Below are 19724 nucleotides of genomic sequence, written 5' to 3'. Positions count from 1 at the left end.
CCTTCCTTCCTTCCTTCCTTCCTTCCTTCCTTCCTTCCTTCCTTCCTTCCTTCCTTCCTTCCTTCCTTCCTTCTCTTTCTCTCTCTCTCTCCCTCTCTCAAAAAACGCTAGCCATCTCCTCTCTAGTCTCCTTGTCTTCACTTCTCATGTGCTTGTCTTTGATTATTCCTCTTTTTGCTGGGATTTCTTCTGCAATCTTGCATGTTATTCAGGCTGGCCTAAAAGACCAAGTTATGCTAACTTCCCCCCTTCTCTTTTTTATCAGGGGCTTTAGAATGGTCCTTCTCTGACCATAAGGAATAACTGATACCAAAACTGACTCATTCAAAGCACTGCACTCAGAACTGTTGTTTGGCAGTGAGGGGAAAGGCAACCCCCTAGGCCGACCACAGGAAATGCCCTGCATTTTGTTTTCACTTCACCTATGCTCATTTCTGTCCCCATACCCTCATTTCCCTAGCTATGCTGCCTTCACCCTTGTGCCTCAAATCATGAGTTCTTTAAAGCCATTTCATCTGGGTGTCCATCTCTTGGGGGATATGGGGACATCAGAGAGAGTGAAGAGAAGCCATCTTCTCACAAGAATCTGTTCTTGCTGCATTAGCCTCCCCCATCTCTTTTTCTTGTTCTCTTCTTGCTTTATCTGCCTAAGGAATATTTTGCTGTAATAGCCCCTGTTGGATCTGGCTTGGTTCAGTTTGACTTGCCAGCTGTGCCTCTTTAGTCCCAGACTCATGATCATTTCAGCACTTAAATTCACGTTAATCCCTGAACTGAGGCAATCTCTCCTATGCAATAGGCAGAGAAACACTGTTCCAGTGGACTATCCAGGTCACCTAAGGTCTGAGTCACCTTTCAGAGATGTTATTGTCTCTCCATTGAGAGCAGAGAGCGTGCTGGATCATGAAGCTTTCTCATCTGGACACCGCAGGGGAACAACCCTGTGTAAGAAAAATCCAGGCGTCCTGGCTCCTTACAGTCTCTGCTCAGAGAAGTCACTTCAGGCTGGGATATGAGAGCACTGTCCAAGCTCAGCCTCCAAGCTACCCAGCCCTAGATGGAGCCCTGCCTCACAAATCTACTGCTGGAAATTTCAGGTCACTGTGCAATGACATTAGAGGAATTCTCACTCCTCTTTATCATACACTGGCAGTAGATCAGTCTCCCTGCTCATCCCTTTCTCTCGTCTCCCCACCTCCCTTCTCTTTCCATTAATCTTGTTGTCCATCTGCCTCCTGATCTCTCGGCATGCCTTGCCAAGTTCCCCATTCCCAGAGTGCAGAGGCACGTAGTTGAGCGGATGAAGGAGGGGGAGATGAAAAGCATTCCAGAAGCTCATCGGGAATACAAGTTACTGCCAAGTGTGCTTTGCATCTGAACGGCCAGTGGAACATGTCATCCCATGCCATCAGTAGAAAAACACATGGCAGCAGAGCAGAGTGAAAGGAGAGGACATGCAGAGAAGACTTGGAGCTGCGTGGAGAGGAAAATGGAGCAGCAGAGAAACCCTCATCTCTTTCCCCACTATCTGGGAAGAGATAGTTAGGATGCTGGTGTTATACTCAGCAGCTTAAGAAGGTGTTTGCAATCTCTACTCTCTCTCCTCTCCCAAGCCATAAGTAGGTGACAAGCTGGCATCCACATTCCTTCCATGCCAAGGAGCAAGGGATAGCTGAAGAGAGGCTGCAGCCTGCAGAAGAACAGAGAGCATGTACAGAGACCAAGGCTACAAGATACTGTGGCTGCTTCCTTAATCTCTTCCTGCCGTAGTCTAAAACGGTCCGTGTAGCGGAATAACTACCACCATCGTACTCAGGACAAGGAACACAAGCTGCTTTTGAGTGATCACAGCAGATGAGGGCATGCTATTCTGGGAAGCCAGTATGCTTTGCAAGGTGCTGGCCCTCATCACTCCTGCTCCTCTTCATCACTAGATGCAAGTAGCAAAGGGTTCATAGCCAGTGATTTAAAGCAGCGTGCTCTGGACAGACCATTAGCAGGTAGACCTTCATATTTTTATGACTGGATCAGAAGAACTGAAGAACTGAAGAAGAACTGAAATTGCTCTTGGTCTGCCACCTAGCCTAGCAATCCCTTCCTAATGTGACTCAGTGCTCAGTGCAGACTGCTTCTGATATAGCTCTCTTGCTTCCTGGCATCTCCTATTCCTCCAAGTGGTTGAGCTGACTTCTTCTCATGAGTGAGCAGGCTGACTCTATATCTGATTATGTGCGTAACATTTTCCAGCCTCATTCTTCCCAATCTTCATCCAAGGCCCGGACAAGTTGCCTTGTTTCCTTTCTTTATGCTAGTGGGTCTAAAACACAGGAAGTCCTGGTGATAACCAAAAGGAAAGTTCCCAATCTGCAGCCAGGGCCTGTATGTGAAGCAAGTGATGCATGGTTTACAACTCCTTCAAAGTCAATGCTTGGCACCTCCTTCTCACCCCAACCTGTCCGCATTAGTAGAGCAGGCAACTTCTATTTCCATTTCCATGTCTGCAAGCAGAAACGGGTGTGCGTGAGAAGCCTCCCTGTGTTCACCCCCATGTGTGGTGTTTCTCTGAGGTTAGTAGTAGATACTAGCCATATTTCAAGTCTTTAATCCAAGCCATCTGCAGCTGCATTCCACACGCCCTCTCAGATCATTGCCTTGCTTTCATCATCCTCCCCTTCCTATCCCACTCCCCCTCCTCACTTCTCTTCCACTTGTCTTATACGTATTCCAGACACAGGCCTTGGGTAGCCAACAGGTGACTCACGCTGGCCATAGAAGCCAGATCTTCCCTGCATGAGCACAAGGTCTAGCTGCCCTTAAGTGTGCTGCTGGTCCTGTTATCACACCTGTAAAATACTAAGCCATCTTCTATTTTGTGGTTTTCCTGAATAATTGATATGTAAATGATGCAAAAGTGATGGAAGCGTGTCTGTGGATATATGTTGTTCCACGGTCTCTCAATCCAGCAGGTAGCCTATAGGGCTATCTACAGTCCTTCTCACTAGTATGCACAAAGCGGTGCATATGCCCAGCCATAATTAACCCTTTTGAAAGCATCTACAATAGTGGCAGTGGGATGTATCACTCAAAATAAGATCCCACTATGTTTTAATTTTGCCACGGTCTTGTGGTAGGAGGCAGACTGTGAGTCGTTCCCCTAGGCCAAACACTAGAGCCTAGGCCCAGCTGTAAACAGCTGCCTCTGCTCATCAGCATCAGCAGGGTTGCAGCAGAGGCCAAAAGTTGAATTTTGTTAAGCTACAGCTGGGATAGAAAACTGGGTGCGGAGGCCTCTGCCAAGAAAACAGCATCACCTCAGCCTGTCTTTCTTGTGGCTCCATCTCTTTGTGAAAGATTATATCTAAAGGTGATGATCAGTGATGTCTTGTGGCAGCTCGGGGCAAAAGTTCAGCCTCTCTGGGGCTGGCTGCAGGCAGACATAACTGTAAGACAGGGGCAACGTGCGAGGATGCGAGTGGGATGCCTGCAATGTGGGAACAGAACAGAAGGGCACGGTGCAGACAGTGGGTCTGCACGCCTCGCGGTGAGGCATGGACAGCGGACTGTCCATGCCTCAGAAACCTTCAAAGCCCGTCCTGCGCTGTGCTGTAGCTAAAAGGGCAATGACTGTGAGAAGTGCTTGTTACTACACCACCTGCAACATCTTAGGCAGCCTTAGAAGCCCAAGAAGTGGGTAGTTATCTAGCCACCATGACCAACGTTATTGTCCCTCATCACAGACCCAAAGGCATCTGGATTTGTATCATGGCAAAGCTCAGCCCAGGAAAGCAGGCAGAAATGTGGCTGTGGTGGGATGCTATCTCCTGGGAATGTGTAGACAACGGGAACCAGGTTCCCTTCTTAATCTTTTCAACCATCATAGAGCAGTACTTTCAAAGAGTGCTCTGTTTTGTCTCCGAAGTAACCATTGACCTGCAAGAGTCTTTTCTGTGGAAGAGGTAGGAGATAAGAATGGAAGCCCTCCAAGTTCCTCCTGGATATGTTTTCACGCTGCCCTTGCAGCACTGGTTAGCACAGGTAGAACCTCAACAACTAGGGGTGGTGGAGACCTAAGAGGCAGACCCAAAATTGCTTTCCCAAGAGGAAAGAAACAAAAGGATTTGTCTGTGGAGTAACAGTGGCAGACAGAAGTGAAATATTTTGCTTCTTTCTTCAGTAGTGAAGGACCAAGGGCCTGAAGCAACAGCCAGCCCCACAAGGCATAGCAGTGTGTGCACGCAGGCCCTCCAGCCTGTTAGCATTTTTCTGTCCTGTGCAGCTCAGTTGCCATCACCCCCATCGCTGCCTGTGTCCTGCTTTCCCCTCTCTCTCAGCTGATCACAGGCCTTGTACCCTGTGACACAGACAGAGGGAGCGGAGGCTGCCAAAAACACACTCTGAAATAAAAATCAATGAATTACTTTTGCTAATAAATAAATATTCCCAACCTTAATCCATCCAACTGCTCTTCCAACATGAATATTCCTCTTCAGTTCTTTCATCCCTTGTACATTTTTTTTCTTTATGTTTTAAGATCTGTAACAAGAACTTGGCAGAAACCAGATACAAGTGGGTCAGGAGGCCCTTGTGGTTTTCAGGGCTTGTTTTTCATAACCCGTTCTATCCTGCAACGTATTTTGCACAAATGTCTTGCCAGGAGATCTAATCCATGGCAAGAGGCGAGCTGCTGAAGGGACTATTGCAGGCTGTTGCTAGAGGCTCAGGAAGTCCTGTCTTCTCCCGCGTGTACACAACAGCAACCTTGGGAAATGAGAGTGCTGGGGACCCACCTCCGAGTGCCAATGTGCTTGCCAAGAGCACTATCTACACACTGTATCTTCTGTGCTCCCCTTTGCCTGTTCTTTCCTGCTTCTGTTTTCTTCTCCTGTTGCCTCTTGTCAGCACTGAGGTCAGCACATGGAAAGGATTAGGCTGAGGACCCTGCCATGAACAGCTCATGGTAGAAGAAGCTTTTACAGACTCCACAAAGGCAGAGACCTGCTTTTAGATGGTGTTAATCCACTCCATCTTTCCATCTGTTTCTTCAGTCCCGTTCCTGTAGGCTGTGGCAATGGCCCTTCTGCATTGCTGTCTGCTGACAGTGTCTCCAAAAGAGACAGAGAAACTGTTGAGGTAGAGTGTATCCCCCTTCCGTATCCTGAGGTGCTACATGTTAACTTCTGCAGCAGAAGGGAGTCCAAACCAAATCCTGGCCTGGGACATAGGAGTGTTTTCAAACACCATGAAAGAAAGGACCTGCTCTCCCAGTATGGTCATCTACAGCTGCATTCCAAACAGACACCAACCAGTGATCAAACAACTGTGCTCTTATCCCATTCCAGACTCCATTCCTGTCTGAACTCAATTCAGACTGATTCAACCAGGACCCAGGTGTCTGCAGGAGACCCATGTGCAGGGGGGCATCTTTGTCCTGAAGACCACCTGGAGCTGCAGCTATTGACACTGCACTTAGGTTTACTGCTGGGAACTGGAGCTTTACTTATTTATTTTGGGCAGCAGGCCAAGCACATGGCACATGAGATAAATCCAGACCACACACCTCCGTGAGCCTGTTGCCTCTTCCTTCAAGAGGCTAATTGCTGCTCAGTGGGTGCAGGTCACACATCTCCTGTCCCTCTGCATGGCCCTTGCAGTCTTGCTTGACAGCAACTATTTCTGATCCTGGAGAAGGGTCAAAAGAAGGTCCTAGAAGGAGTGTTTGCTGCTGTTTCTCCTGCACAGCTTTGGTTTCAGACACGAAGTGATCAGCTCCACCTTGGCCTTGTGGTGAAGGCAGAATTTGGCTTCTTTTGTCCTGCAGTCACTGAAAGCTGGGGCTGATATGCGATGACCGACTTTTTTCCTCAAGCAAGAAGCCTTTTTTCTTTTTCTTTTTTTTTTTTCTTTTTTTTTTTTCTTAGGAGAGGGAAGAAAGATGCTGAAGCTGAAGCAGACATTTCTAAAGAACTGAGAAATCATGATGAAGGAACTCCGCATATTGAGTGAATAGCTCAGGGACACCAGCAAACTCAGAAGCAACCAGCATTTCTCCAGTTTGCTTTCTGGTCATGTCTGAGATGATGGTGCAAGTCCACGATTTCTGCAAGCAGGCCACCCCAGGGGCATGGGCTTCCATGGTCATCCACTGTAGTTTAACAGACCGCACAGGAACAGCGCAGCGGGCAGAAACTGGAAGACACAGAAATAACGTATGAACTGTTGGGCTTGTGTGAATTTGTTTTTATTTCATCGTCTTCAAGCCATTTGGTGCCAGGTGCCTCTTGCAAAATTTCTGAAGTTCTCTTCCCTCCAGCTGTGCTCACGTGGCCTTCCTCAGTGCAAGGGACCAGGCAGCATTTGCCCGCTGATCAGGGTAGCTCAGGGCACGGAGACATCCCAGAGAGCTTTCTGAGCAGCGGCCAGCTCTCTTCCCTCTCTGCCCCTCTGTGTTTTTCAGAGCTGCTTTCCTCCTTGCGTGCTAGGCAGCCTCAGGAAGGAGAGAAGGAAAGTGAATGTGCCTGGGCTCTTGGGGGTGGTGGTGGAAATAATAAAATAAAAGACACACTGCAACAGAAAGAGGGCCAAGAAAAATATTTAAACAAAACAATGAACATTGTCGTTTCCTCCCACAGTCTGCATTCCCAGTCAACGTCCCTGGGCAAGCAGGAGGAGCCAAGAATTGCCGGGCTGTCTGCCCCACCAGCGTGTGTGTAGGAAAGGGATGTTTCCTGGGGACACAGTGCTGCAGCATCACTTTAACTACCTCCTGCCATGTCTGCAGCTGAAGCTTAATTTTCTACAGGGAAGCAGTGGTTTGAGAAACTGTTGAAGGGCTAGGATCAGAAGGATGAGAGGGAGAATTTTCAGGTATCCAAGCCAGGATGTTGGGGTGATGGAGGCACTGGGGTTTCAATTGAATCTGACCTTCAAGGAGGGCCTGGGTAGGCTTCACATCCCGTCTGGGACATGCTAGAATAACTGCACTTTTTGGAATGCTTTGGGATGGGAAGGAAGACTATGCAGTTGAAAGAAGATGTGCTGCTTTTCCTGCCATTGCCAAAGGGCTATCACAGCCTCTTCATGCTTCCTTTCATCGCTGCCCCTCTGCAGAAGCCTTCACCCCCTCAGGCAACTCCATCTCTTGACACATAGAGGCAGCACATGCTTGCTTTGAGCCCGGCTGCTGTTTCTCCTGCAAGCCTCAGGTGCTTTAGACCTTCAGCTCTTCCTGGCGCTGAGGGCTGCTTGAGGTGATGTCCTCAAGTCCTCTGGACTCCCTGCTGCCTGTGCTGTCATGGTAGGAGGTGCCAGGGCTGCCAGAGTGACTTTGGAATAAGCCTTGTTTGGGGCTGACATCCCAAACCCATGGGCATGACACCCCATGCCCATTCAAGAGGCACAGCCGTGACCACAGAGCAGCAGCAGCTTTTCTGGGCTGCTCCCTGCCTGTCTCCTGTGCTGAACTGATGCTTCCCCTGTTCCTCTGCAGCTGCTTGGAAAGTTACAGCTGATGAGGAATGAAAACACCAGCACATCATCAGCTGCAGGATCTCACACAGTTACCTTAGGATTCAAAGAGTTTGCCCAGTCATTTCTGATACCTCAAACTTCAGATCCCAACATATTGAAGCCTAAAGGGAAAGCCACATGGACAGGAAACTTCTTGCTGACTTAGAAGTAGCATAAAGGAAAACTATGGGCCCTCCTTCAACCATTGCAAAACTCAGGGTATGTACAGCCTCTCAAAGGCTGGGGAACGCATTTTGCTGTCCTGCAAATGTGGAGTTCACCCTCTGAAATTGGGATGTGGACTTTCTCCAACTACAAGACAGATTGAAATTCCAAGCACTTTCCATCTGGATCAGGAGCACAGGAGCAGAGTTTCTGCTGGAGCAAGGAAGGAATTCTTCCCTCTTGCTGGAGTAATGTTGGCCAGGTGCATGTTGTATTTTCTTTATTCTACCTTCCTCCAAAGCATCTGGAGTGGCTCGCTGCCAAAAGCAAGCTTCAGGTCTGTTCAACTAGCACAAAACCTGCATTCCTGAGAAATAATGTTCCTCAAGTGTCTGTGATGCAGCATCAAAATGTGTGTGATGCTTATGTCATTTGTGATTTATTCTTCATACTCAAGTGCCTTCCACCAATCCACCTTCTCTGTCTGTCTTGCTTGCCTCCTTTTCCTTGCTCTGTCACACCCTTTTAAGTTCTTTCGCAGTGAATGCTGCCCAACTCATTGGTGACACTGGGAGAAAGAGGACTCAAAAAGCAACTCTGGGACTTGTGATGTGCCCCAATGCTGTTCAACGATGCAAAAGGCTTGGGAAATGAGCCAGCGCACAAGGAGAGAGCCAGCAAGCTCGGCCCCGGCTTGGAGGGATCTGCAGGGACGGTGGAAAATATGGTGTACAAAATATGGAAAATGTGGTGTACCAAATGTGGCTCCCTGCACAGCATCTCCCAGGAGCTGCGAGGGAAACGATGCAGCCAAACACTGCAACCCTCTGCCCGGGAAACTGCACAGTCCAAACCTGCATGCAGAGACGAGCGGCTGCAGTGCAGCCCTGGGGCTTGAATGATCCTTTCTCGGATTCCGCTTTTTCCTGCAATATTCTTCCTCCCCGCTTTCATCTCTATTCCCAGTTTTGAGAGCATATGTCTTTTTTAGCCTATTTGAATTGCCAAGCATTTGATTTGATTCACAGTTGCTATTTTTATTGCAGTAGCACAAATCTCAGGCCCTGGCGCCGCTGCTGCACCTCCACGTGCTAACACATGCCCCAGTGAAGCTGCTGTCTGAATAAACAAGGAGGACAAATACGGAGAGCGGGGAGATGAGCGGACCGCGGCCGGCTCGCTGGCTCGCTCCACGCAGCCTTGCTGAGGAGCTCCATCTCGCTCATTCAGTGTGGGGCAGTTGCAGCAGTCACTTTTTCCCATTTGATACAAGCTGTTTGAATTGATCCTTTTTAATCCTCGCATTGGAGGATGCATATGCTGGCAGTTGAAACTCAGCTGGATCACACACATTTGCCTTCACCTGGCTGCATTTGCTTTTCCACATTTGCTCCAGAGCTACATAAGTTTTTCTTTTCTTTTGTTTTGTTTTCTTGCCAACATCTTAAAACTCAAGTATTTCTGTGAGTTTCTGACATGGGCAAACTTTCCTTCTCCCACCACTGACATTGCTTTCTGTGGATCTACTTCAGAATCTCAGATGATGTCTGCAACAAGATCGTGTGCATCCTTTGCACATGCATCCTTTGCACCACCCTTTGCACATGCACAGCCCTATGTGGCCCTGCACCGGGAATGTCAGCTCCTGCAGCGAGTGTCCTCCTCTGCCTTGCTGCTTGTAAGACCAAATGAGATTGACGGATGTATGGCCAAGTGAATGTCAAGCCCATGCCTGTATCCTTGTAAATGAAGGTTGGTCCAGCAGCATCTTCATTTTCTCTTTTGGCTTACAAAGACTGAAACCAACTACAGGTCCTTGAGAAGTCAAACCAAACAAATGGGATTCACCTTATCTCCCTTGGAAAATTACTGAAAGGAGCAGCTCCTTGCTACACCAACTCTTGAGTTGTTTCAGAACCATATAAAGAATGGAAGTCTCCTGCCTCATCAACAGGCAGATTTACAGCCATCCACTAGGAGAAAGGACCAGGTACTGTGGCAGTGCAAGAGCCACATCCCTGGACTTTGGAGAAGCAGAGGAGTTTGCAGTGCAAGCTTAGCTGTCCTTCTTTCCTAGCCCTGGTGTTCTTCTAAGTAAGTTCTTCACTTCTTCGTGCCTAGGCTCCTTCACTGGGGTTTACGCTGACCTGAAGTGTTTGGCTCCAGTAGAGACAAGAAGAGGGAGGGAGAGATGTGAGCTGTGTGAGACACAAATGCTGTGGGGCTCTCACTGCCATGGCTGGCCCACCACGCTCTCTAGAATAGCCCAGGGCCTGTGGATGGTCTATGCGAAGGTCTGGATAGCTCACAGAATCTGCTGGGATGAGCTGCTGTTGCAATGCCTGCAGCGGGCTGAGGGCAGCAGGTGAGAAATGTTCTCAGATCGGGACTGCAGTGGGTGGGAATGGTCACCGGCCCCTGCCCTGAGCACAGCCAGTGTGACCCACGGCATGCTGAGGCCAGGGGCGCCCCGCACCCTGAAGTGCTGGTGGCGGCAGTGACACCAGAAGGAGCAGCACGGGAATCATCTCCGCAGAGGTGGATGTAGCCCCTCCACTCAGGAGAGCAGCTGAGGTGGCTGTGGGGAGCGTGGGCAGCCACCGGTCCCCAAACCATGCGTCTGGCTCTCTTGAGCCTCCAGTCCAATTAGTCATTTCTTATTTTCCCCTCATATGTTTTTCCAATGTAATTTGGAGCATGAGCTGTTAAGTTTCCCCAACAAGCGTTGCCATAGGAGCCGCTGTTTGTTTAGGGTGGGGTATGGGCCCTGGCGGGTTGAGGAGATGGGGCAATTAGCCCTCATAGGTACAGAGAGAAAGCGAGAGCCTCTTGTTCTTACTCCGGTCCCCATCTCTTTCTCCCCCCCAAAACTGCAGACAAGACACGGTCTGGAAATCATTTCAGACCTGTGCAGCCGGGACAGGCAATCCTCCCCAGTTTCCAATTATATGGAAACTACAGAAAACGTGGGTTTTGTTTTGCCAGTGAGTCATGACATATGGAGCAAAGCTCAAGGAAAAACTCCACCACATGGAATGCTGCAAATCACACCCAGAGCACTTCCCGGGCAGCGGCCGGCGAGCCCCTGGCTGCTCCCCTGCACCTGCCAGCTCCAGCTCGCGCTCGCGCAGCCCCGGCAGCCGTCACGGCTTGCAGAGCGCCCTTGCAGCTCAGTGGAGGCCTTCCTCACTCATGGTCCCCGCTCCAGGAGCTTCTCGAGCATTTAGGACCTCCTGGCAGGTTTTGCTGGGGGAAGGATGTTAATCCTGGCATCCTGACATGCCCTGGTCTTCACATGGAAGAAGGCGACCCCCACCCAGCGCTGGGGCTTGGCTTGGTCCTTGCAGCTCCCTCCAGCAGGAGCTTGGTGGGCAGCTTCCGCAGCGTGCCTAAGCCCGCTCTTCCTCAGTTTCCCCATGTGAGAAATGGCACTGATCTTTCTCTGCTTTGCTTAGGGCTTGGGAAAATTTCTGCAAAGTGAGAGACCCATCAAAGTGAGAGAGATGGTGCTTTTCTCTCGTGTTGTCCTGATTGGCACATGTGTCATCAGAATAAGTTTTGTAAAGGAGCTTTCTCCAGGGCTTTGCGTGCCATCCAGAAATTAGGCTGTCATCCTCAGGAGCTCAGGTTTCCTAGGAACAGAAAGCTCAGATGAGCAGCAGGGCAGTGTGAATGGAGGTATCTCGGCTTTGCCAACACCTGGCCAAGATTTGGGTGTCTAGCGGCACTGCCACTGAGCCCTAGAAAGCAAGTTTCATGGCCGTGGCAATGAGGGGTGTCAGATCACTTCCCTTGCCGCTGCTGCTTTCTGCATGCCTTAGTTTCCCAGCTGCAGAAAGGCACATCCTTTCTCCTTCTCAGGCAAGATCTTTCAGGAGAATGCAATCTCTCCTTTGATGCTTGGATTCGGCCCAGAAACTGCAACTGTGACCCGTACTGCTGCCCTTGACATGGGTCATAATCCCTGCTCTTATTTCCTGTCCTGGGTGAAACAAAAGTGGTATTTATTGGCATGCGGCCCACTTTTGGTCCTCATGAGTCATGATGGCAAAAGGCTACATGAGGGACCAGGTTTGGTCATCGTTTTCTCGTGGCAGTCAATGGCAGCATCCCGTGTTCTTGCCTGCTGGCTTCAGGCTAGTGGATGCAGGCCTGTCACGGTGTGCTGGCCTTTCTCAGCCTAAAGTTGGTTGGCTTGGTGGTGCTCCTGGGGAGTCACTTTCAAGGGTACATTTTGGTACCTTTGGTACCTCTGGTACGTTTTGAGCAGCCGAGGTGTTACCTGAGGCCACCAGAGCCAGTGAAAGGGAACAGCCACTTTCCTGGGTGAAGAAGGGGCAAGCTCTCTGCGCGGAGCGCTGCGGAGGACAGCAGTCCTCTGAGTACAGCCCGGTTTACGGGTCAGCAGCTAACAGCACAGAGCCGGGCGCGAGAGAGGCGTTTCATTACTAGTCACTCAGCTAACGAACGGCCTCTCCGTTTTGTTAGCACATTTATTTGTTACTTGGCCGCGCTGATGTGTATCTATGATAAATAAATCTCAGTTGCAGATTGTTCCTGACAGTTCATTGCGAATGCTTCACAGGCAAGTTATTTAGTTACACCAGTCACACATCATTGTTTCTCAGCCCTAGTTGGCTGCTTCTCAGCCCTAGTTGTTTCTTTTCTTTGATCAGATGGCTAAACAATGATAAAACAGATTTCTGAATGGCTGTTTGTGCCGTTTGACATTTCAGGTCAGACAGCTATTCTGCTGCAATAACCTTCTGCTTCCATGTTAGAGCTGAAGGTAGAGAAAGCATGTTATGATGGACCATTTACTTGAGTTGCATCAGGGCCAGCTAAGCTCTGCAGATTCCTCCTTCTTCAGGTAGACCCCACAGTGCTTTACAGCAGAACGGCAGAGGGCACAGGGCTGTGCCACGCAAAGAAGATGATACACCGTTTACAAAGCACACACAGCGTCAGCATTATCCCGATAATGCAAAATTCCCCGCTAGGCAAGTGGGCTTTTCTGAAGTGGCCATGTGATTTAGGAGCAGAAGTGCTGTTGACTTTGATGGGACTTTGTGCTCCTGGATTACCTGCACAGTTTGGAGATGCATGCTCTGATTCACAGATGTTCCCAGAACATAAGCATTAACAGCAGGGGATGCATTTGCAAGTCCTTGGAAATGACCACAGGCATTCATCTCATTGAATTGCTTCCGATGTAGCTCTAGGAAGAGCACTCAACCACAGCATTGCCTTACACCCTCTTTACAGAGGGTGGGATCTGGGCCTTAAAGCGGAGATATGAAGGTGAAAAGGACCACGTTGTCAGTATCTCTGCTTATCAGAATGCAGGTGTTCTCTCTATGCGATCCAGAATTGGATTTTGCCTGTGGAGAGCTAGCACAATAAAGATTCCTTCTCTAGTGGCCCTCCTCAGCTGGCCTAGGAAAAGTAGCCTTGTGCTCCAACCTGGCAAGGTTTGGCAGAGACAAGTGTTGCAACAAAGGCTTAGATCCTTTAGAGAGAGTTTAGAGGAATTTGGAGACATGTCCCTCTCCTGCATGCTCAGGACCTGGGCCAGATCAGAGGAACATTCTGGAGAAAGTTTAGTCCCTGCAACCAGCACTAGGCAATGTTTGGCTCACTTTAGAGACAAGTGTTCCTGGGAGGCTGCCTGCTCTTTATCATAATTCAAGGGAGAAGGAGACTGAGGGCACTCAGATACTGAACAGGATCCTCCGTTGATCCTCTGATCATTCTCGCTATACGTGATGCTACCCAAGCTTCATCACAATGCTCACCTTCACAGTCAAGCTTTAAATTAAAAATGAAAAGGAATGTTGCAGGGAAAAGCTGGGTCAGCTGCTTACAGAGCCCAACTCTGTGTGCACTCACGTGGAGAGCTGGGTTACAGTGGAGCTGCATGAGCGATGCAACGTGGTAGCAGTGCAAGCTGCGCTGTGCGGAGCAGGCAGGGAACCCCCTCCCACTTGAATGGCTCCAGACCCCAGGGAGCAGCGCCCAGAGGCATCGGGACTTCAACTTCTGGCATTCAGTGGGACCCTCTCTGACGTTATGAATCTGATGGCTCACTTGCTGATGCAGTCCGCTTGGGTGGGGAAATCTGGTCCTTGAGCTACAGCGGCTGTCCTCTTAGGACCAAGTCTTCCATACACTCCAAATGGGATACCAGCTTTCTGTTGTTGCTTTGGTTGTGAAGAGGTGGCTGTGTATTGTGCTCTGCCCTTTACAATGGTGTCTGAGGGGCTTGCTGAGGATCTGAGATCTCTGCTCTTAGGATGAGCCTTGCACTTTTGAGTAACCCTTTCAGCCACAACTCATTTCTCTGCCGACAGCCTTTCCAAGCAGATGGCTGGTGTGACACCATCAACAATCGTGCATACTGCCAGTATGACGGAGGTGACTGCTGCTCCTCCACGCTGTCCTCCAGGAAGGTAAGCAAGCACTTTCTGTGGCTCAGACCACAATTTAGGATTAAGCATTTACAATTTACCATGCTCTTTGGCTTTGATGGCCATTGAACCAGGATTAAAAGACATTTTTCCCATGTGTACAGCATAAAACCATGATTTTAAACCAAAGCCAGCTGCAGCTGATGGACATTGTTCTATTGATTACAGCAGGGTTTGGACAAGGGCCAAGAGGGCTCAACACTCAACCAGACTCCCACTCAGGCTCATGGAATTCCTTCTCATTTAAAATGCAAGTCCCTACAACATTTCTTCTGTAGGACTTAGTGCTAGTTATGATGAGTCAGAAGGCACCTTGCTGCATAACTGCACAATCTCAGGGGACTTATTTTTTTTTGTTGGCATCCAGAGGCCCAGTCTGGACCATCTATCCTTCTCATGTATCCCAGGAGGAAGGAGGGATGAATAATGTAAAGGTAGCAACTCTGAAACGGACAGACCCTTCGTGTTTCCCATTGCACCGTCCCCTCCCAGCTAACTTGCTGTCCAGTACTCACAGCCCATCCTTCCTAAATGTATCCAAGAGCAAAACAAACCATAGGGCATGAGATAATTTCTCATTGCAAAAATATGTGAATTTGGATCTTCTTGTCTTTGTTGTGGTGCTTGAATCATTTTTCCTTTCATCACACGTATACACACACAGAAAGGAAAAATAAAATCCTGGGAAGATCCGTTTCAGATAGGAGGGAAAAGGCTTTACACCCAAGTGATGAGTGAAATCTCCCCAGTGATATCATGACATCTTGGAGCATGGCATGATTCTCAGGAGGTCTGAGATGTTTTTATCCTCAGACATAGTAAAGGACAGGATTGTAATGGAAGGCACAGGAATTCATGTCCCAGACAAGACCCCACCTCAGTTCATATCCCCCACAGGTCCTAGCTGTCCAGCCATGCTCCATCATATCCTCCATTACTCTGCTGTTATGGCAGATACAGGAATATGGGGTTCTAACACAAAGCAACCCGCTTCAGCCTTTCACTGGCTCAGGTTATGAAAAATGCTTCTACAGTAAGAAAACCTCTTGGCTTTTAGCCTGGTTTGCATAAAAGCCTCCAGTAGAAATCGCGTCCTCAGCTCCTATGTCCCACTGCTAGGCAATGGTCAACCATGAGCCAGATGCTTTACTGGTACCTTCCCTCTGTGTTCTGTTGCCACCAGTGAAGGCACAGGTGACACAAGGCCGCTTAGCCATGTAGAGTTGAGGTAGAGAAAGCAATGACTAGCGGTGCTTCTGAAGCAGGAAGAGTCCAGAGTAGCTTGAAGGACAGGGCCTTGGAATTTGATATGGACAGAGGGTGTCCATCTAACAAGGATGAAATTAAACCTGAAATCTAGAGGTACCTCACCACTGCTAGCTCCAGTCCAAAAGCCCATGGGAGCTTCCTCCCAAGGATTTGATATCTGGGACACGAGCCCTCATGTTGATCCTTCACTTCAAAATTTGCAACACAAGTTAGCAGAAAGAAAAACTCACATTGGATCACGGTTAGCACCAGGGGCACCTTGCAGCACAGACTGTTTCTCAGTGAGCATGCAGCCTTCTGGTCTCTATAGCATCAACAACATCCAGAACGTACCTGTGTTGGTCTGTCCATTCAGGGGTGGAGAGGGTTAGTTGAGGTGAGGGTTCCCAGTGGGACAGGGAGCTCAAGGCAGAGGCTCAGTCTAGACTGACTTTTCCCTTCTGGTGCTTGTAGGTCATCCCGTTTGCTGCTGACTGTGACCAGGACGAATGCACCTGCCGTGACCCAGCAGCCGAGGAGAACCAGTAATGGAGCCACGAACGGCCTCTCTCGGTGAGACAAGCACTGGAGGAGCAAAGGGGCAACAACAGGGGCCGCTGGGGTGGCAAGACACACAAGGTGGGTCAGGAGACATCAGAGGAAGAGCTGGACAATTGGGAAGAAGGCAACGCAGGCACCCAGCATCCTGCAACACCTCGTGCAAGAGGAATGATGGGCACAGCAGAGATGGGGCAAGGCCACCAAGAAGCCTGTGGGCAGAGGACAGACGTATTCACTGCACTGCTGTGGTGCCCTCTCATCACTGCACCCTTCCCCTTGGGCTCCCTCCCAAAGCAAACCCAGCAACTGGGGCCCACCGTGCTCGCGAGTGGGCTCACCGAGGAGTCTGGCCGCTGCCTTGGCCGCGGGCTGGCCTGGCCACCAAGCCAACAGCTGAGAAGCTGCCATAGACACTTGGTTGTTACTGCATCGATGGGTTGCCAATCCTGAGTGTCTGTCTTTGCTCTGAATTTTGTCACTATTCATCCCCCTCTACTGTATAGGCTTCTTTTAGCAAAGTCAAGGTAGCTGTGATTTCCCTGCAAATATTTAAACTTAATTTTATATATATATATACATATATATAATATATATAAATATATATTATATTTTCTTTGCTGTTTATGAAGCTGAGAAAGGATATCCTTTGTCACACACCCATGCTGCTGTGAAGTACAAACCATTGGGCAGGTAGGGGCAGGAAGAGTAGGGAATTCCCCTTCATTTGCTGAGAAGGAGCTGGAAAGAGGACAGAGAGAAGCCAAACTGGACTACGAAAGGAGACGGCTCCCCGGGCACACGGCATGCAGGCTGGCACCTTGAGAAACCCTCCGCAGCTACAAAGGCCAAGTTTTGCCGATGGGTTTGCAGGTGCCTTGCCTTTCTCTGCTGAGGGTCCCAGGACAGGATTCGGACCTGAAAAGAAGTACTACTGTGCTCTTGATTCATTCCAGCGACTGCTGCAGCTTAGGCGAGCGTCGCTTTGCTGAAGCACCTCTGCCCGCTATCTGAGAGCCTCCGGGAAGGGTGACGTGTCCATGAGGATTATGGCATGGTGGGTAGTGGCAAAGATGTTCCACATTCCCACTCTGCCTTGCTCCCCATTTTGTTTCAGCAGGCGATGGCCCAACTGGAGGAGCGATGTAGAAGGCAACATAGAATAACCACGTTATGCTCTGAAATGAATGAAGCTAAAGAGCTGCTTTTGGTTTTCTTTCCCCGTACGTCCTTTGTAATCAGCAGTGCTTCTAAGCTTCAGCAGTGTTGCCAGCAGCTCTGTGAGGAGATGAAATCCAGAGCACAAGGAGAGATGAGGCACAGAGGACATGTCAGGAGACCCTTAACATCATCTTTTTCCATTGAGCTTCTCCTTGTTACCTCTGTTATTGAATCAAGAGACAAACCCTGTGCGCCTGCATCAGGGTGAGGCCAGGGCCAGGGTTCAGCCAGCATAGGAGCAATGGAGAGAGGGTGACACAGTGTGGAGAGACCAGGGATTTTCAAGGCAGTCATCTCATCTCCTGGCTTTGCTGGCCTGTGCTGATTTTTGTTTGTCTCCAAAAGCTTTGGCAGTACAGTAACAGAGAGGGACATCTAGACATCCTACCTGGTGCCCAGAAATGAGACACTTCGTCTTTCTGCAGGCTCTTTTCCACCCCAAGAGCACCCGCGACTCCTTGATAGGTCACTTCACCGCAGGGAGCAGAGCTCATCAAATAATCGGTTGCTCCTGGAGCGTTTGCTGGGCTGGGCCGGTCCCTAGGGCACCGTGGCGGGAGCAGGCGGCCTGCCACCGTCACCCTAGAGCCGCGCTGAGCCCTGCCACGGTGCCGGCGGAGCTGCCCTGAGCCCTGTGCACCCAGCAGGGAAGCAGAAATGAGGGAGGCAGCGGCGGTGCATGTGTGGAATGAGGGTGGCACTCAGAGGGAGACAGGAGAATTTCAAGCACCTGCATCATGCCATGTCAAACCCGTGCCCACCTGACTTCAGCATTAGCTGGGGGCGGGAGGACAAGGCAGCCCATTCACATGGGAGCCTAGGTATTTAGAGACCCAATTTTTACCGTCTTAGCATGAGAAGCCTGGTGTCAGCAGTGACTCGCCCAGAGGTCCCTTGTCCCCAGTGGGGCGTCACTGGCACCAGGGCAGGGGCCGTGCATGGTCTGACCCTGACAGGGCCCACGTGGGCCTGGGAGGGGGTAGAGGTTGGCTGGGCTGATAGAGGTTTGTGCTTCTCGTGAACAGATAGCTTCTACGTACTGAAATACTGTTCTTCTATAGTGACACTGAGCGGTTTTTGTCCCCTTTAGGGTTTTACTCACAACGGAAGCTGCTGCTATTTTTATTTTTTGTATTTGATAATTATTTTTTATAAAAATTTATGAAAAATAAATAATCTTCTCATCCTCCACCTCTTCTGCCTCATTGCGTGACTGTCCCAGAAGGGGGAAGGAGGAGGTTCAGTGGCTCCTGGGGCCTGCAGTCCCTTCCCTGCCCCACACTATGGCTTTCCTAACCATCGCCCCAACCTCATGGAAGAGCTCCCACATGGAAGAGCAAGGGGAGGTCTCACCATGTTCAGAGCCACCACCTCAGCTGCTTTGGCTGTGCCTGCCATCACAAGCACACATTGACAGAGCCTTTGGGATACCAGTGTTTCCATCCCACGTTGTCCAGATGTGTTAGTGCTAGTGCTCCTGAAAGGTGACCAACACAGCCTATTGCAATTAAATGGGCTTTCACTGCTTATGCTACAAAAATGACCTGTTTCTGATGTCTTTTTGTAATTTTCCCATCATGAAAAGCATAGCTCGTTCCTCCCCCCTCAACAAAAGCAATGTCCTAGCTCTCAGGTGCACGTCAAGCAGAGGCTCCCTTCCCTACCTCTCTTGCGCAGCTAGCTGGAGTGTCTTGGTGCACTCGCTCTCTTCGGTGGTCTTCCAAATAAACTTTGTACACACAGACTTGGAAACGCCAAAGAGCATCCCAATAGCCTGGATAGTGGCTTATCCGTCCTGGCCTCAGTTTCTCCTGCATGTGCAGCCAGGCCAGGTTTGAAAGTCCTGCCACCTCCTGCCTGGAAGGGGCAAGAGCCACCTGAGCTGGCAGTGGTCGTGGGCACATCTAGGCCTGGACCAAAGTGCCCGGGTGTCACTGACACAGGGATCCGCGGGGTCTTTACCCAGATGAAACTCTGTCTTTCCTGTGAACTCGGGGAGAAAGGCTCGCAGGGCTTCTCCTCATTTCTGACTGCTGCGTTTTCCATCACGGGGGTTTCTAAGTTTCCAGCCTAGGTTTGCTTTCTTTTTATAGGGCAGTTTAGCCCCAGCAAATAAAAAGGCCTTGAAGAAAGAAAAAAAAAAAAAAAGAAAAAGAAAATTTTCCCTTTGATTTCCAATGGCAGCTGGAGGAACACGTAGGGCATTTCAAACGGACCTGTTCTGGGGCCATTTCGAGCCTCTTCGTTCGTCAGGCTGGGAGTGCTGCAGATGACGTCCCAGGGCAGAGGGCACAGACGGCCAGTGGTCCCTTCTCCTGGCCCATCAGAGCCAGCTCCAGGATCTCCTACCTGCGCCGGCACGAGGCGGTCTCTCGAGGCAGCCCTTGGCGGGCGCACAGCTCTCTGGCAGTGCTTTAAAAGGCCACAACGGCGTGAGAAGCTATTTATCTTTCCTTTGCCACACTCCTCCTTTCCAAACGGTGGAGAAGGTGAGTCACGGCTGAGCGAGTGGAAAGAGTGTGAAGGGCTGAAACCCAGCCACGCCTGCGGTGGGCCGAG

General features: G+C 49.9%; 1 protein-coding gene across 1 annotated transcript in view; it reads left to right on the top strand.

The window, feature by feature from the left end:
- Positions 1-15948, top strand: part of PAPPA2 (pappalysin 2) — a 95642-nt gene extending 79694 nt beyond the window's left edge. Inside the window, exons 20-21 of the mRNA XM_026039845.1 lie at positions 14022-14120; positions 15861-15948. Of these exons, the coding sequence (XP_025895630.1) occupies positions 14022-14120; positions 15861-15935 (174 nt within the window). The 3' untranslated portion in view covers positions 15936-15948. The remainder of the gene's footprint in view (positions 1-14021; positions 14121-15860) is intronic.
- Positions 15949-19724: the final 3776 nt, after the last annotated feature.

The sequence above is a fragment of the Nothoprocta perdicaria genome, unplaced genomic scaffold (assembly GCF_003342845.1).
Source record: "Nothoprocta perdicaria isolate Ctin4 unplaced genomic scaffold, notPer1 scaffold_243, whole genome shotgun sequence".
Classification (NCBI taxonomy): Eukaryota; Metazoa; Chordata; class Aves; order Tinamiformes; family Tinamidae; genus Nothoprocta; species Nothoprocta perdicaria.
The sequence above is the reverse complement of the archived record's forward strand: the minus strand, read 5'-3'. Positions and strand labels throughout refer to the sequence as shown.